The following is a 17,098-nucleotide window of genomic DNA, read 5'->3' on the forward strand; positions in this document are numbered from 1 at the left end:
GTTTCTTTTGTTGATGAAGGCCAATTGCCACCCTTTACAGCTTTTCTTTCTTCTACTTGTTTTTTGTATAATTAAATATATATAAAGTCAAGTCAATAGTATGTATTAATTGATGCAATTTACACTCATGAAAAACTAAACCCCATGGATTTGGGTTGGGTGGCCATCAAAGGTAGTAGCTATGGGATGGTGGAAGATCAGCTTGCTGAATGCAGAAAATATAATTGCATTGCATGCCAAATAGCAGGCTTCCTTCAACTTTCAACAACAAAATGTAATGAAATTTCACTTATCATTGTTATATTGATCGTCTTCTGTTACAAAAAGACACCGTGAATAGGTGGTGTGAATGTTAAACTCCAACATAAACACAGATAGAAAGGCACATTCTCTTAACAAATCATGGAATTGGAAGGCCCTTGACTTGAGCACACTGCTTTTTGCTTCCAAATTGATCATCTTTCTCTTCATTTTCTTCACCATTCACTTGTTTAGATTGCTGATCTGAATCAGCCGGGCATCCCCTTTTTCTTTGAGGAATCACTTGGAAGAAAGCCTCCTTCCAATCCTTTGTTTCCAAATACTTTAGCAGTATCTCTATCACTTGGTTCACAGTTAGCACCTGCTCCCAAAACAAAAATTGGTTAACTCAAACCTCTATCAACCAATTGGATCGAAAATGGCAAAAGATGATATGCACATTATCGGTGACATATTTCTGTTCTTTATAAAAGAGAGAGAGACAGATGATACCTGGGAAGAGGACATGTTCAAGTAGTTGCCTATGGGGAGTTTGGCCGTTTGGATACCCTGCTCCTCTGCTTTCTTCATGGTGATCCCTTTCCAACGATTCCGATCCACCAATCCCCCAACAATGTATATCTTGCTTGCATCCAGCTCATTAACCACATTTTCCGAATCAGCAGTCAGATACACCAGATTTTGCTTCTTGTTTTCCAGAGCTTCAATGTAGGGTCGATCTTCCTTCTCTATGATCCAATTATCAAACCCCGGTAGCTTCTTTAATGCATTCCCCATGTCTCCCTTGCACCCTGTCAACCACAGATGGCCTGGCTCGCTGCACCTTTTGTTCACCGCGTAACAATACATAATCTGCATTCACAATTCCAGTATCCAAACAAACACATAAACAACGCTGTAATCAAGTATCAAGATTTCAGAAACTACAGCCCCGTCTGGTGTCTAAAGTTGGACTAAATAACTCTTCAGTGTATGTTGAACGAAGAAGCAGCGAATGTCATCTTTCAAATTTTATCCAAGTTAGAGGCAAAGACGGAATATTCATGCCTGTACAATCCCTACAAAAACAGTCGGATTGGGATTGATAAGTTTCTTTCGAGACTGATCCATCTTCCACATTCAATTTGGACAAAATCTAGAATAAAAGTTTACAAGTTAACATCATTTTCTTCGTTCAACATACATTGACGAGCCCTAAATGTCATAAACTATCCAATTCAATTCAATTCAATCCAATCCTAGACACAAAACGCGGACTCAAAGACTAAGAAGTCAAGCAAAGCAATGCCAACCTGTTGAACGAGGCTGTTGATCTCGGCGGGGGTCATGAGGTGAGAGAATTCGAGGTCAATCACGATCTTCTGTCCGCACTCTTTGGCTTTACTCAGTCTCTGTGTCTGCACCGCTCGCTCCTCTGACTTGTGCTCCATCCTCTCCTTCCTCAGACTCTTCCTCTCCTCTATCAGCTTCTCCCTCTCCTCCTCGCCCAAGCTCGCCAACTTCTCCTCCCATTCCCTCCGCTTCCTCTCTACCTCTCTCTTCTTTTGCTCTTTTTCCTGAGCTTTCTTCTCTGCCTTCTTCGCTTCCCATTTCTGCTGCTTCAACAGCTTCTTCTGGGCGCTCTTCGACAGTGATCCGCCGCCATTCGTGCATTCCTCCTCTTGAGGACCTTTTTCCTGATTTTCTTTGCCCTCCATATTTCGATTGCTATTGCTGGCTACAATGCTCCTGCTTTGTGTAATTTCAGATGGAGGCTTCTTTCTCTCACTTCTCTGGATGTTTTGTTAGGGTTTTTGAATTTTTTTTATTTTTTTTATTTTTTTGTTTTGTTTGGGAACGATAACGACGGTTTGCGCAAAGAGAAACGACGTAGCTTGCTACAAAGCCTTTTGTTTTTATTTTTATTTATTTATACAAGAGTGTGTAGTCGAAAGTTGAAATGTAATAAGTTGAAGAGAAAAAAAATGTTCTATCTAGTAGGTCAATTCACTCTATTACTTGCCTTCTAAGTAATAAATCATTTTTAAAAAATTGGAACTTGAGTGCAATGAATGATCGACACACCAACTTAGCCAACTGATCTATTCACACATATGTATGTTTGATTCATATTTGATTTAAGGTTAAGCACAATTCAGTTAACCAGACATTATGCATAAATTGATTAATGAATCAGCCTCTTCATTTATCAATTTCCCAACTTAAAGATGAACACTTAGGTTCAACAACAAGAGGTTAGTTAATGGATTTTAACAATTCAGATCGCCCTAATCTCAATTTCATTTGTTTGAACTTGTGACAACATCAATAATAAGAAGGATAACGACTGTGGCCAATCAAGAGCTTGTAGATCTTGAGGTTTCGGTCACCTAGGTTCAACAATTGCAAGTTGATTGGTTGGTTTATCAGTTTCTTAAATCATTTTGATTACATTTGTTTTAAGTTGTAGAGGAGTTGGAGGTTGTGTGTTGAAGACTAAATCGAACAATAAGAGGATTATAACATTAACAGGGGTTGTAATGGACAAATGGAGAGTAACTATTTAGGAGATTGGTTAGGGGTTACTATAAGAAAACCCCAAGTTCAGATTACAAAAAATAACATCAATAGTCTTCCTTCACTTGTGGGTAAAAAGAAGATGCAAAGTGAACCATAAATAAACAATCAACTGGTATGGTATTCATGCTACTAACCTAGTAGCAGTTGCTTTATCCTTCATGTGGCAGTGGCAGTTGTCCATGTTTCTTCTTCAACCAACCGAGGTATCAAACTTTCAACTTCCAAGTACCATGCTAAAACTCAAAAGCATGTTACCAACTTACCATGTTAGCATTGCATTGGTTCCCCCTTCCCCCCATCTGTTGTTACTTTCTATTTGGATTTTTTTCCCCTATTTTCGTATTACTTTTCTTTTGGTATTTTACAACTTTACCCTATCTAAAACACAAAATCTTATATTTCTTATTATACAAGCATGGCCGCAATTTTTTGTAACAACGAAGATCATCATATGTTATCATTTTAGGAAAAAGAAGAAACAAGTTTACTCGTAAGTAAAAATTTTAAGTTATAATCTCATAAATGGTAAACAAGATACCGAATTATATTTCCATTTCTTATTAATATATCATTGTATTAGAAAATTGAGAAACTTTTGAATTTTGAAACCCATTTTTTTTCCTAAATAAAATTTCAATTAATCAAATGTTCCATAATGAAACAAGTTCAACTAATGACATGCCTTCCAAACAATGAAAAAAATCCGTCATTGGGGATGATTTTAAAAAGGAAAGAGAAGAAAAATGTGTTAACCAAAAAATAAATAAAAGGGGAGACATGAATGGGAAATGACTAAAATATAGGGGTAATAAAGGAAATGTGCGATTTATGAAGTCAGCAAATTTCACTTACATTTGCAGCTCATTTCGCATCGTTGTTCGAAAAATCCCAAAACCCCCCCCCCCCCCCCCCCCCCCAAGGCGAGAGAGAGAGAGAGAGAGAGAGAGAGAGAAACTCGGGCACACTCAGTGAGTCAGAGCCCAGAAACAATAAAAACAGACAAACAAGAAGCTCCTCTTCCATCTCAACCTTGAATCTCACCCTTATCGACTCCATGAGGGAGGTGTCGTTGCCCTAAAACGATAGCGCCTGCTCTCTCCCACGAAAAGATGGCCCAAAAGCTCGAGCAGCAGCTCAGGGAGGTGGGATCGAAGCTCGAGACCCATCATTCTTCCAAAGACGCTCTCGTCAAGCTCTTAAAGGTTTTGCATTTCTCTAATTCCTTATTTTGTGTACCCAATTTCGCTTCTCTTCCAAGTTATTTCTCAAAAATTTCTCCTGTTTCGAGAAATTGACGCTCTGTAAAGTTTAGTTATTTTCTGTTTGGTTGCTAGGAAACCGGTGAAAAGAAAGCGAAAGCAAGTATTAGAAATTTTGAGCTCCGTTTACTATTTCTCTTTGCTAATTTCTTCCTTAACACTGAAATTCTCGGCTACTTGATATAAATTAACTAGTTCAATTAGGGTTTAATCACCAATGAGGAGATTAAACATAGTTAGCCTTAAGATTTCAAATTATACTTCTTTTTCGGATTTTAGGGATTCAACCGAGTGTTCAGAGTGAAATTTCTCTGTTTAGAAGTTTTAATTTTCTTAAATTTGAACAAGTTCGGGATAATTGCCCTGATTTAGGGTTAATATTCATGCCTTCGTGCTGTGTGGCTTTAGTGGTGGCTAGTTATGTCTGGAAGCGGCACATGTTTAGATGCGAAAGAAGTGAGTGGAAGAAACAAAATTGGGATTCCAAGTATTATATTCACTTGTGAGAATGCTCTAGATTTACTAGTGGGAAGATTCCAGAGTTTCTCGATAAACTGGGAAAAAGTATAGGACTGGCAATGAAGTTAAATTATTCTCATGATTTGTTAAATTTAAGCACTTCTGATAAATAAACAGTTTTGCTAATTGTTTTGCAATGTGCCAACTTTCAGTCCAAATGTGAAAGCAAATTGTACTCGATCTATGTGATAATTATTTCAGTGATCTAATGTAGTTAGAGGTTTGAACTTGGTAATATTGGAAACTGGAGAATGGCGTTGCACTTAAGAGGATCTTGATAGCTTTGTCAATAAGGTTTGCTCTCAAAATTATAGTTGCAGTGGCGCACTGGTGCTTGGTTAAGCTAGTGATGCAATTACAATGACTTTTGACTAAACATTCTTTTATGTCTCATTGGAAATTTTATCCTGTGTTTGTGTACGGTTCTTTTGGTTTACAAAAAATTTGACTTTGTATATAGCTAGTAGTGGAACAGAAATATAGGTTCTTTATTCCAAATTGCAAAATGATTATAAGACTCATTGAAATTTCTATGTTATTTTGTATTTTCTCATGATGGTAAGAATAGATCTTTATGATTTTATTTTTTATGTTAAGCCATTGTTTTGCTAATTAATGTGTTGGAATTTTTGAGTTTTAAACGATACTCTAAACACTCTTCTAATAATCAGTATATGGATGCGTATAGTTGCGTGACTTGTGTACTTCACATGAAAAGTTAGGTTTAATTTATGCTTCTATTAATGATTATTTCCTTCCAACTTGCAGCAAGCTGCATCATGTCTTTCGGACTTGGATCAATCACCTCCAGCGTCTACGTTGGAGTCAATGCAGCCTTTACTTAATGCAATTGTCAAGCCAGAGCTGTTGAAGCATCAAGATAGAGACGTCAAGCTTCTAGTTGCAACCTGTATTTGTGAGATAACTCGAATTACTGCACCTGAAGCTCCTTATAGTGATGAAGTGCTAAAGGTGCATTTATTTTATTAAGTCAACTGGTTAAAGGATATACTGTGTTTTCATTTTGTCAATGTGTACTCTCAGTCTCAACTGATTGTTCCGGATGTCTTTGCAGGACATATTTCACTTGATCGTGGGAACTTTTAGTGGATTGAAAGATACGAGTGGTCCATCATTTGGTAGAAGAGTACTCATTTTGGAGACTCTTGCCAAATATAGGTCATGTGTTGTAATGTTAGATCTTGAATGTGATGATCTGGTGAATGAAATGTTCAGTACATTTTTTGCGGTTGCCAGGTTCGTTTTTTTTGTTTCTTTAAAATATTTGTACATGAGTTTGAGGAATATCTTGTTATCATATCCTCTATAGCATATGATCATCTCTCTAAGGTGCTCACTTCTTTTCCACTATATTTCATGAGTTAATTTACTTTGATTAAGTTACTTGAACTCTAATCTATGTTGCAATACATTTCCAAGATAATGTCTATAGATCAGTCTGATAATGGGCATCAATTGGTTGGTTATTTTTAAAAATAGCTTTCCTATAAAAGATGGAACAAAGATACAATACTCGAAACAAGAGAACCTTATCACATAAAATGTGAACCCTCTAATAGAAAGTTAACATGGGATACAGCTAGTAGCAAGATATGTTATCTGCTAAAAATGCCCTGGGAGGGGGGTGATTGTTGCTGTTCATTGGTTGACTGAATTTCTTTCTTCTTTCTAAATGTTTATTACCGAAGGTATATTTTCCGCTTCAATTTGATAATTAACGTTTCGAAGTTTGTCATATGCAGAGATGATCACCAAGAAACTGTTTTGTCATCGATGCAAACGATCATGATTGTGCTCTTAGAAGAGAGCGAGGAATTGCGAGATGATCTTTTGTTTATTGTATTGTCTATATTAGGTCGTAATAGAAGTGTAAGAATCTTCTCTATTTTCTGGTCTATTGAATTAATTTTGTAGTTTTTCTGGGTCAAGTTACATTGTGTGCTGACCTTGTGAAATTCAAATACTAGGATATCACTGTGGCTGCTAGGAGGCTTGCCATGAATGTTATAGAACAGTGCGCAGGAAAGCTTGAATCTGGCATTAAACAGTTTCTTATATCATCAATGTCAGGAGACAACAAGTCTGAGAATCATCAGATTGATTACCATGAAGTCATCTATGATGTATATCGATGTGCTCCCCAAATCTTATCAGGAATTGTCCCATACCTAACAGGAGAGTTACTGGTATATACTAATCCAATGTCCGGCATTTCGTCTCTTCATACTACCTGACATGGATATTTTTAGTTTGATGAATAAATTTAAAGTAAAATTTTGAACATGTGCAGACTGATCAGCTAGAAACTCGTTTAAAAGCGGTTAGTTTAGTTGGAGACCTATTTTCTCTGCCAGGCTCTACCATCTCCAAAGCCTTTCAGCCAATCTTTTCAGAGTTCTTGAAGAGGTTGACTGATAGAGTTGTGGAGGTTCGCATGTTGGTCCTCCAACATGTCAAGAGCTGTATGCTGTCCAATCCTTTCGGAGCTGAAGCTCCCGAAATAATTTGTAAGTTCTTTGGAGCATTTGAGCTGCATGCTGTCAAATCCTTTCATATGTTACACCTGCTGATTTTGAGCTGGGTTAACGTTTTCTAGCTGCCCTCTGTGACCGGCTATTGGACTTCGAAGAAAAAGTTCGGAAGCAAGTTGTTGCTGTAGTTTATGATGTGGCATGTCATGCCCTGAATTCAATTCCTCTAGAAACTATAAAATTGGTTGCAGAGCGCCTTCGAGATAAATCTGTATATACACTTGTCCCTTTTATCTTCATTTGTGCCCATTTAGTTTATTTCTCCATTTTCTGTAATGCTCCATTTTCCCTTTCTTAGCTACTTGTTAAAACGTATACCATGGAGAGGCTAGCTGAGATATTCAGGGTTTATTGCGCAAAGTGCTCTGATGGTCCACTCCTATCCAGTGATTTTGATTGGATTCCTGGGAAGATTCTGAGATGTTTTTATGACAAAGATTTCAGGTAAGCCCTTCAGGGTTTTGGTTTTTTATAGGAAAGTTTGCGTGGTCCAATATATCATATACACACGCACACACACGCACATCTGTTATATATATTTTTCTGTTTCTATTGTACAGCATTAGCAGTTTGTGCTATTTGGAAAATGTTAGGAGGAACCAGGTAATGATAGGTTGTTCAAGATCTTGATGTATATTTAGTTCATCCCTGTTGTGAGATTTTTTTATTTATTTATTTGTTTATATATTTATTAAGAAAATTCTGGCTCACCCTCTGACCTTGTTTTTGTCAAATGGTTGATTTAGAGATCTATTAACTACTTTTCTATGTGATGATTTTGCTTTTTTTAACCGAAGTTCCTAGATTGAAATTGACTCTGGTTGTAATCTACTGATACTATGCATGGGTTGTCTATCACTTTTGTTGTTGAGATTCAGGTTTTGTCGACTGCAAGTGCAGAAACTCAAATTGTTTACAGTGAATGGTCATGATTGTATTGATGAGCAACACATTAGATTTGTTGTCTATTGGTAGCTTTCATAATATTTTATATTTTGAGGTTTTTCCACCTGCTACCCTCTTTTTGAGTCTGAATGTTGAGCATTAATTTTTGAGCACTTCAATTTTGCAGATCAGATACAATTGAAAATGTTCTCTGTGAGTCCCTGTTCCCTCCAAATTTTTCCGTCAAAGATAAAGTTAAACATTGGGTCAGAGTCTTATCAGGATTTGATAAAGTTGAGGTGAAGGCTCTTGAGAAGATTCTAGAGCAGAAACAAAGGTATGTTGTCAACGCTTGGATTCGATACCAAGTGACGACTTTCTAAAGTCCTCTCAACTTTTTGATCCTGGTATTTGATGATTTGTGAACTGATTTTCAGGGGATTTCTTCTTGGATTGCAGGTTACAACAAGAGATGCAGAAGTATCTGGCACTTAGGCAGATGCATCAGGTTAGCAAATGCTCTGAGTTTGAACTGTGAAATGTCATATGATGTCCCAAGCAAAGTGACTGGTTGTGATTCAAATGCAGGATGGTGATGCTCCTGAGGTCCAAAAAAAAATTCTCTACTGTTTTCGTGTAATGTCACGGTTGTTTGCTGACCCTGTTAAGGCTGAAGAGGGTTTTCAATTTCTTGATCAACTGAAAGACGTAAACATCTGGAAGATTTTAACAAATCTTATTGATCCAAACACTGGCTCCCAGCAAGCTTGCACTTTACGGGTAAGGAGTAACTCACGAATATAATTGTATTGTAGTATGTTCTTTAATGATAAAAACCAGCAAATATGGTTTGCACTAGTAAGGCAACCCATATCTGAAATCAAAGGCCTCATGCTTTACTCTCATGCTGCCATTGCATCAACATAAAGGGTGTCAGTCTCACTACATTTGACATCTATAATTGTTACACCAACAACTGTAGCTAGTCAATACCCCCACCTCCAGCAGGGCCAAAACACACACACAAAGACAACTAATTTTCTGATTGCTACCTATATGTATTAAACTTCCTATCATATCCTACCTTCATCAGCGCATGTCTATCCTCAACTCGTAACTTTACAATTCTATGATTAGTTGAGTTTGGAATACTAAACCTGAGTAGCCTAGTATAAGATATGATTTCTGACCCTAATGTTCTCTCAGTTTTCTTATTTTGTAGTAGGACATGGAAACTGCACGTCGATATTGTATTTAAATTGATATTCATCCAAACGTTCCTTATTTGCAGGATGATTTGCTTAGGATTCTGGGTGAAAAACACCGACTGTATGAATTTCTTAGCACTCTCTCAGTGAAGTGTTCTTATCTACTTTTCAACAAAGAGCATGTGAAGGAAATTCTTCTGGAGATTCTTGTACACAAATCTACTGCAGATATGAAATATGTGCAATCTTGCATGAATATTTTGGCAGTAAGGATACAATTCGTACTATCTCTTTTGTAGATAAATATGTAAAATGTTTGCTCTGATTACTATCTGCTCAAGTTAGTAAACCACACTTTTCCCCAGACCTGTGGATTGACAACTATGTCCCATACTTGTGCGTACTTTTTCTTTCTAGTATGTTTATGTTGTCTGTCAGGGTCAAAATTCTTTATCATTGAGATTGGAGGTTCTTACAATGGTATTATCTTTGGCCTAATATATGATAGTTAGCAAGAGTTTCCGGTTTCATTCTCCCAAAATTTAATGTTATTTGAGCATTTTCAAGTCTAAATTTCGAATTCTTCTGTAATGTATTTTCAGATTCTTGCACGCTTTAGTCCATTATTACTCAGTGGGACAGGAGAAGAACTAGCAAATTTGCTTAACGACGATGATGAAACAATAAAAGAAGGGGTTCTGAATATTTTAGCTAAGGCTGGTGGTACCATCCGGGAGCATCTTGCAGTGTCATCAAGGTTCACCTGTTGGAATTTTAAACTATTAGGCTATTCCCCTTGTATTGCTCATTGTTGTCCTATATTTATCTTGTATTTATCTTGCAGTTCCATAGACCTTGTATTGGAAAGGTTGTGTTTGGAGGGCAGTCGAAGACAGGCAAAGTATGCTGTACATGCCCTTGCAGCAATAACAAAGGACGATGGACTTAAATCACTCTCTGTTTTATACAAGGTTTAAGATTAGGGTTACTTTATGTGCGCAATTATATCCTCTTAAGTTGTATAATAGTAAGATAATGTGAGCAGTTGGGAAGTTGATATTTCTCAATTTGCAGAGCCTTGTGGATATGCTGGAGGAGAAGACACATTTGCCTACTGTACTACAATCTTTGGGGTGTATAGCTCAGACTGCAATGCCAGTTTTTGAAACTAGAGAGAAGGAAATTGAAGAGTTTATAGTTGAAAAGATCCTAAAGTGCAATAATGTATGCCTCTCTAATTCACTGCACTTGTGATATATCTTGAATTTAATGACATGTTGATAAATTGTTTTCTGGCATATGGATGCTTTACTTTTCAGAAATCAGGCGACAATAAAAATGCATCTTGGGATGACAAAAGTGAGCTTTGTTTGCTAAAGGTTGGTCAATTATGAGAGATTTTTTTTTAATTTTTGTTTACCGTATAGAACTGTGTGGGTTTAATTTCATCGTTCATATTTTATCCTCCAGAAGGAATTAGGTAACTTGTCCAGGATATAATAGTGTAGACAGTGACCCCTTTGATGCAATACCTTTTTGCATGCTCCTTATACATGGGGTTGCTCTTTCATTTTTTTTTTCTTTTTTTTGAATTGTAGATATACGGGATAAAGACATTAGTGAAAAGTTATTTGCCTGTCAAAGATGCTCATGTTCGCTCTGGCATTGATGGTCTGCTGGAAATCTTAAGAAACACACTTTCTTGTGGAGAAATATCAAAAGACATAGAAACAAGGTAAGTTCAAAATTGTACATTTCCTGGTTCTGGTTGAATCAGTTTGATCAATCTACTTCAGTTCGTTGTCTGTAATATTATATGAGGCATCAAATTTCATGTAAAGTTTTTGTGATTTACAGTTCAGTTGACAAGGCGCATTTGAGGCTTGCTTCTGCAAAGGCGGTTCTTCGTCTGTCCAAGCACTGGAATCATAAGATACCTGTTGATATCTTCTACTTAACCTTGAAGACTTCGGAGGTGGAGTTTTTCCTCATAATATTTTCTGTATTACTTGCTGTATTTTTGTTTTTGTTCTGTTTTTCGTAGTACAAGTACTTGATTGTCATATTCATACAACTAGATGTCTTTTGTTTGTCTTTATTAATTTGTTTATTATTTTTGGTCTTGTAGATTAGTTTCCCTCAAGCTAAGAAAATTTTCCTGAACAAAGTTCATCAATACATAAAGGACCGGCTTTTAGATGGAAAATATGCTTGTGCATTCTTTTTTAACACATCTGGATCAAAGTCAGTGGAGTTTCAAGAGGTATCGATACTAGGGTTGATTCATTCAGATTAATTATCCTTGTTTTAGCGTGTTTATTGGCTGAAGTTTGTACTTTGTTTGTAATGGCAGGAGAAACAGAATCTCGCAGACATTATTCAAATGTATCACCAAACAAAGGCACGGCATCTCTCTGTGCAGCAATCTGATGCTAATTCATTGACTGCTTATCCGGAGTACATCCTACCATACTTAGTTCATGCCCTTGCACATCATTCTTGTCCTAATATTGATGAATGCAAGGATGTGAAAGCATTTGAGCCGATATACCGGTACTTTATCCTGACTTAGATGAATTTATAGATACTTTCTATATGAAACCAGAGCTGAAATGATTGAGAAAATGAGGTGGAATTATTCTATATCTGTAGTTAAATAATCTCTTGCCATTATTTTATTGTTAATGCTCATTCTCACCAAGTTGTCATTTTCTGTATTTTACAGGCAATTGCACTTATTTCTGTCTATGTTGGTGCATAGAGATGATGATGTCAAGTCAGAATCTAGTAGCAACGTTGAAAAGGAGGACATTTCTGCCATAATCTCTATCTTTCAAAGTATCAAGTGCTCTGAAGATATATATGATGCAACAAAGTCAAAGGTTGAGTGTTAAACTTATTGTTGATATTCAATCATCGACCCCTTCCCCTGTTTCAAGCTTACTTATGGGATACTTTGAAATATGCAGAATTCACATGGTATTTGTGACCTTGGGCTGTCAGTTACCAAGCTCTTATCCCCAAAGGAGAATGATTTACAAGGATTGCCTGCATCAATTCCTCTGCCTTCAATGTTGTACAAACCATATGAGAAGAAAGAAGGAGATGACTCTGTGGTAAGGGTTCTCTTTTCCTTTTTAAGTCTTTTGCTGGATAAGGCAGGTAATGATCAAGAGCAGGTGCCTTGCCTATGTGTTGGGCATGCGGTGATAGACTTTAGTTTCAGGAATGAGAGATTAAACCCACATTTTAGACTTGAAAGTGGACTATTTCTTGCTTATGTACAAGAGTTGAGAACTCAAAACAAAATGACTTAAAAAGAAGAAAAAAAAAAAACGTAATCATTTTACAGAATGAGTCACTTTCCATGATATGTGAATGACCCAGCCTGATTAAGATAGTCTAAAGCTTTGTGCTAAACTACTTGAGTTAAACCAACATTAAGTTTTTCTTGAAATATTTGGCTATTTTTGGTCATATGCTCAATTTTTATTATATCAATTTAATGCTTGTTTTTGATAGGCCAGCGAAGGGCAAACGTGGTTGGCCGATGACAGTGTGCTGACTCACTTTGAATCTCTTAAGTTAGAGTCTAGTGAAACGGTATGTTATGATACCGAAGAACACTTGCACTTTCTTGAAATATGCTGTGATATTTGGTACATTGACCTTTTAGTAACTGGTGCACTGTTTCTTTCATCACAACAGGGAGTTTCAGAGATTGCTGAAGATGAGCTTCTGAAAGATGGTGAAAGAGATGGAGGTGAAGTGCCTTTGGGAAAAATTATAAAGCGCTTAAGATCTCAAAATTCCAAGGCTAAAAAGGCGAAAAAGAACAAGGCATCATCAGCTGATGCAGAGAATGCTGAAAATAGTGTTGATATATTGAAAATGGTCAGGGATATAAATTTGGATAATTTGGAAAAACCTTCTAAGTTTGAGTCAAGCAATGGTCATGGAAATCTTCCAAGCAAGAAATCAAGAATGGATCTAAAGCACGAAAAGGAAAACAAAAGAAAATGTACCGAGGCAACATCCGTCCCTGTTCCTAAACGTAGGAGGTCGTCATCCACTCACAGTGCCTTCAGATCACCTAGAAGCACTTCCAAGTCTCCTCTAAGTGCTTCACTAGACGATGTAGACAATGTAAGAATTCTATCATTCAATCCATCTGCATGAATGCTAAGATTCAGCCCAGCTCTGAAAATAAAATGTCTATGCAGAGAAAGCTGTTTCAAGGCACCGAGTCAGATTTGTTGGTTTCATGCTTCCGGAAGAATGCTACCTCTTCATCACAACGTAAAGGCAGAGCCTCTGACCGTGGTCATAATGATGAGGCAAATGAAGTTGGAGAAGCCAGTGACCGTGAAGTGAGTTGGCTTCAACTTTTTTTTATTAAAAATGCATAACGTCATGGTTCTGTTAGCTGTTCAACATCAAACTTATGTTCTACCTTTATTGCAGGAGCCTAATGTACTGAAAGCTGACAAGGATGACCCAAATAATGATCTCAACTCTCCTGCAGGATCCATCAAGAAGCGGAAAAGAAAGAGTATTGCTGGTTTGGCAAAGGTAAGTTGATTTACAACTTCCAATCCTACATCACAGTGGTGACGTCATTAAAACTGGCACATCTCCCTTTATTGTATCATTAGTATGTCGTTTCTGAACTGATGCAGTTTTCTATTTTCATCCTTAGTGCAAATTCAAGGAAAGTGGAAAAGATGTCGAAGACTTGATTGGTTGCAGAATAAAAGTTTGGTGGCCAATGGATAAGCGGTGAGTGCTCTAAAAGATAATATGCAGACACGACATGTAGATTGAAGCTTTCCTTTTTGCTGTTTATTATACCCTAAAACTTTCCCTTTCATTTCTAATTTCCGTCTTACATTAAGCAACTGCAACTATATGATTATGAACTAGTTTATAAGTAAGAACTAGTACATAAGTAAGCACTAGAATACTTATTTTGCTCAATTTAAAATCTACAGATTTTATGAAGGCACAGTGAAGTCATTTGATACGTTAAAGAGGAAGCATGTGGTAAGCTGCTCTTTGTTTCCCCTATCATCTTTTGGATGTATGGATTACCTGTTGTAAATGTGCATTTCAAATAATTTTCACTTGTTTATGTCATATGGAAGATACTATATGAGGATGGAGATGTAGAAGTGCTTCGGTTAGAAAAGGAACGGTGGGAGCTCATTGACAAAGGTCGCAAGCCCACAAAGGTGTGAAGTTTTTATCAAAATTCTCTCTCTAGCTGATAGCGTTCTGCACTTCTACTTTACATTTCCAGTAAAGCAACAAATCCTGACATAATTATGACACATGACACGTTTCCTCATTTGCAGAAGTTAAATTCGTCAAAGAAATCCCCCTCAAAAGAAGTGTAAGTATGGTCTTTCTGATGCAAGCGCGTAGGTTATTTGTTCTTCAAAGTGATTTGCAAAATGTTTCTGGGGAATCTTTGTTAGCATTGAATGCGATAGTGGTGTTGATGTCTATGGTATGCCATTTTCATTTTCTTCAATTTTATCATTACAGGTCCCCTGGTCAAAAGAATAAGCGCGCAGGTGGTTCGCGTGAGAACAAAAAACCAATTAAAACGTGAGTGAAGTTTGCATCCCTTGCTTATTTGACTGATTCTTTTTCTTAATAATGAAAATTGTAAACGTGATTGGTCTCTGATTTTCTAGAGTTAAAAGGAAAAGAACACCAAAGAAAAACTCGGGCGGGAAGAAGGGCGTATCAAAAAGAAATCATTGGGGAAGTAGGGACAAAGATAGTTCTGAAGTTTCGAATGATGAGCCCACCCTTACATCTAAAGTTGAAGAAATGGACTCAGGTAAGATTTCTCATCATTTTTCATCTTGATGCCATAGTGCTTTTGGCATATGATATATCAATTTGTTATGGCAATGACATTCGATGCGATGGTGTGGGTAAACCTGTAAGAATTCTGACATGTAATCAAATGTAACGAGTCCACGTTTTGTTTGCGTATCTATTTTGTATGGCTGATGCATGTGAACTTCCCAGCCAGGCGGCCACTAGGAAGATATTTTTCTTGGCTTGTCTGAAAACAATTTCTTTTGCAGGTAGTTCAGAAGAGAATGCTGAAAATGTGGATGAGAACGTGACAGATGAGGGGGAATCTGACGTGGAAGTGAAATCTGTTTCTGAAGGAAAACGGTTAAAAGATGCAGAAGAAAGTCCACATCATACCGAGGAATCTGCTGAAGAGAAACCTGGTTCCGAAGGGAGCCCTGCTGAAGACATGGACACTATCCCACAAGATGCAGAAAATGGAAATGAGGAGATGCAACACTCAGAAGAGAAAGAAGCAGATGAACTAAGTGGAGGGTCAAGAAAGGTTAACGAGGAAGATCCGTCAGATTCTGAAGGGATTCAAGAAAAAGATGATATTTCTGGCAGTTCCTTGCAACAGGGGAAATCCCATGTAGAGCCTTCAAGTCTTTCTGATGCTGGGGATGACGAACTTTCTGATGATGAGCCTCTTGTACTCACCTCCAGCCTTGCTTTTTAACATGAAGAATGCTTAAGCTGTGTTAGTGGATTTAAAGTTAAATTCTAGGTTTTAATTTTGTTTTTCTTGTGTGCCATGGATGCAGAGCAAGTGGACGCAACGAGTAGTGAAAAAAGGTTCAAGGCCAGTGGGATAAGTGGTTGAGCCACTTTGTACGGCTTTACCTTGGCTTGGCTGCAGGGCTGTGTGTAATCTGTGCTGTTTCCATTAGGCGTGGGCGGTGAAAGAAGAAGAATGAAGAATGAAGAAGGGTGGCCGGCAACATTCATGTAGAATGTAAAAATGACAGCGTAGGCATGTAATATCCATCCCGCTGACTGTAGGTGAAGAAGTGTTAAAAAGCTTGTAACATTTTGGGCATCATTTAGCAAGTGACAGCACGGACGGACTGTACGTACTAGACTTGGTAGTGGTTAGCTGATAGATTTTGACATGGGATTCATGGGCTCTAGTCTAGTCTAGTCTAGTCTAGTCGACGCTAGTTTACCGTCACGATTTGTGTTTTAATGTCCCTGACATGTACAGTAGGGTTTTATACGTGGGATAATTGTTGGTTCTGTTTGTGTTATTCTTGCTTGAATCCTAATAACACCCGTGGAAGTGATAATTGGAGGGTTTTATTTTGTGCATTTGCTGCTTCTCGAGCAGTTAATTACCTGTTGTCGTTGTTGATGGGTTTCACGTGGGCGTAGGTGGATTCATTTTTTCTGATGAGGTTTGGTTGCAGAGTTGGAGATTGGTGAGACAGCGCAGAGCCTCGGGCAATTCAGCTGGGAAAATATTTGCAGTTGAGATTTTTGGTCAAAGTAAGGTATTTTTGTAGTGGCCAAAGAAAGAGTAAAAGACTAAAGAGCATTGCAGTAATAATAGACTAAGCCTTGATTAAACTAATCTAATCTCAATATCTTTGTTTCTTGTGATGCACGTGCAATTGTGGATCGGAGAGGAGGGTTCACAACTTCACATGCACATGGGCATGCAAATTCTCTGTTGAACCATGTAAATTCTTGACCAACTCTACTCGCCCATTCACACCTGTTGACTTCATTTTTGGTTTCCTATACTAGTTTAATACTGCCGTCACCGCCACTCCCAACTAAATGTTATTTTCTTTTCCCAAAAACACGATAATTTATTTTCTTGTATTTATTAATGTAAAAAAATAATTATATTAAATTCATCTCAGCTACAATAATAAAGATTTAAACTTAAGCAGAGAAAAATGGGGGAAAATACGAGAAATAGAAATTTCGAAAGATAAATACTGAGTCAAGAGTCAGCTCATCGGACGGTCTCCACTCGTCA

The 17,098-nt window shown here is 37.3% G+C and overlaps 2 protein-coding genes across 2 annotated transcripts; one reads left to right on the forward strand and one right to left on the reverse strand.

Moving 5' to 3' along the window:
* Positions 1-275: 275 nt before the first annotated feature.
* Positions 276-2,037, reverse strand: TRM10 (tRNA (guanine(9)-N1)-methyltransferase-like protein). Its single transcript, XM_068468606.2, has 3 exons — positions 1,554-2,037; positions 754-1,113; positions 276-622 (listed from the first exon to the last, which is right to left on the reverse strand). Exons 1-3 carry the CDS (start codon positions 1,956-1,958, stop codon positions 401-403), a joined length of 987 nt encoding a protein of 328 aa, XP_068324707.2. The 5' UTR covers positions 1,959-2,037; the 3' UTR covers positions 276-400.
* Positions 2,038-3,656: 1,619 nt separating this feature from the next.
* LOC137727856 (binding protein) lies at positions 3,657-16,422 on the forward strand. The gene is made up of 34 exons (XM_068466690.2): positions 3,657-4,022; positions 5,367-5,570; positions 5,674-5,855; positions 6,362-6,488; positions 6,587-6,805; positions 6,910-7,126; positions 7,216-7,361; positions 7,449-7,594; positions 8,223-8,372; positions 8,495-8,543; positions 8,624-8,815; positions 9,327-9,509; positions 9,846-10,000; positions 10,088-10,214; positions 10,318-10,467; positions 10,563-10,622; positions 10,842-10,978; positions 11,101-11,218; positions 11,372-11,506; positions 11,597-11,796; positions 11,969-12,125; positions 12,213-12,359; positions 12,766-12,846; positions 12,952-13,389; positions 13,467-13,613; positions 13,708-13,815; positions 13,943-14,022; positions 14,235-14,286; positions 14,388-14,474; positions 14,598-14,635; positions 14,791-14,853; positions 14,943-15,091; positions 15,345-15,766; positions 15,879-16,422. Exons 1-34 carry the CDS (start codon positions 3,930-3,932, stop codon positions 15,927-15,929), a joined length of 5,010 nt encoding a protein of 1,669 aa, XP_068322791.2. The 5' UTR covers positions 3,657-3,929; the 3' UTR covers positions 15,930-16,422.
* Positions 16,423-17,098: the final 676 nt, after the last annotated feature.

This window comes from Pyrus communis, chromosome 10 (assembly GCF_041283825.1).
Source record: "Pyrus communis isolate YQ-2024b chromosome 10, ASM4128382v1, whole genome shotgun sequence".
NCBI lineage: Eukaryota > Viridiplantae > Streptophyta > Magnoliopsida > Rosales > Rosaceae > Pyrus > Pyrus communis.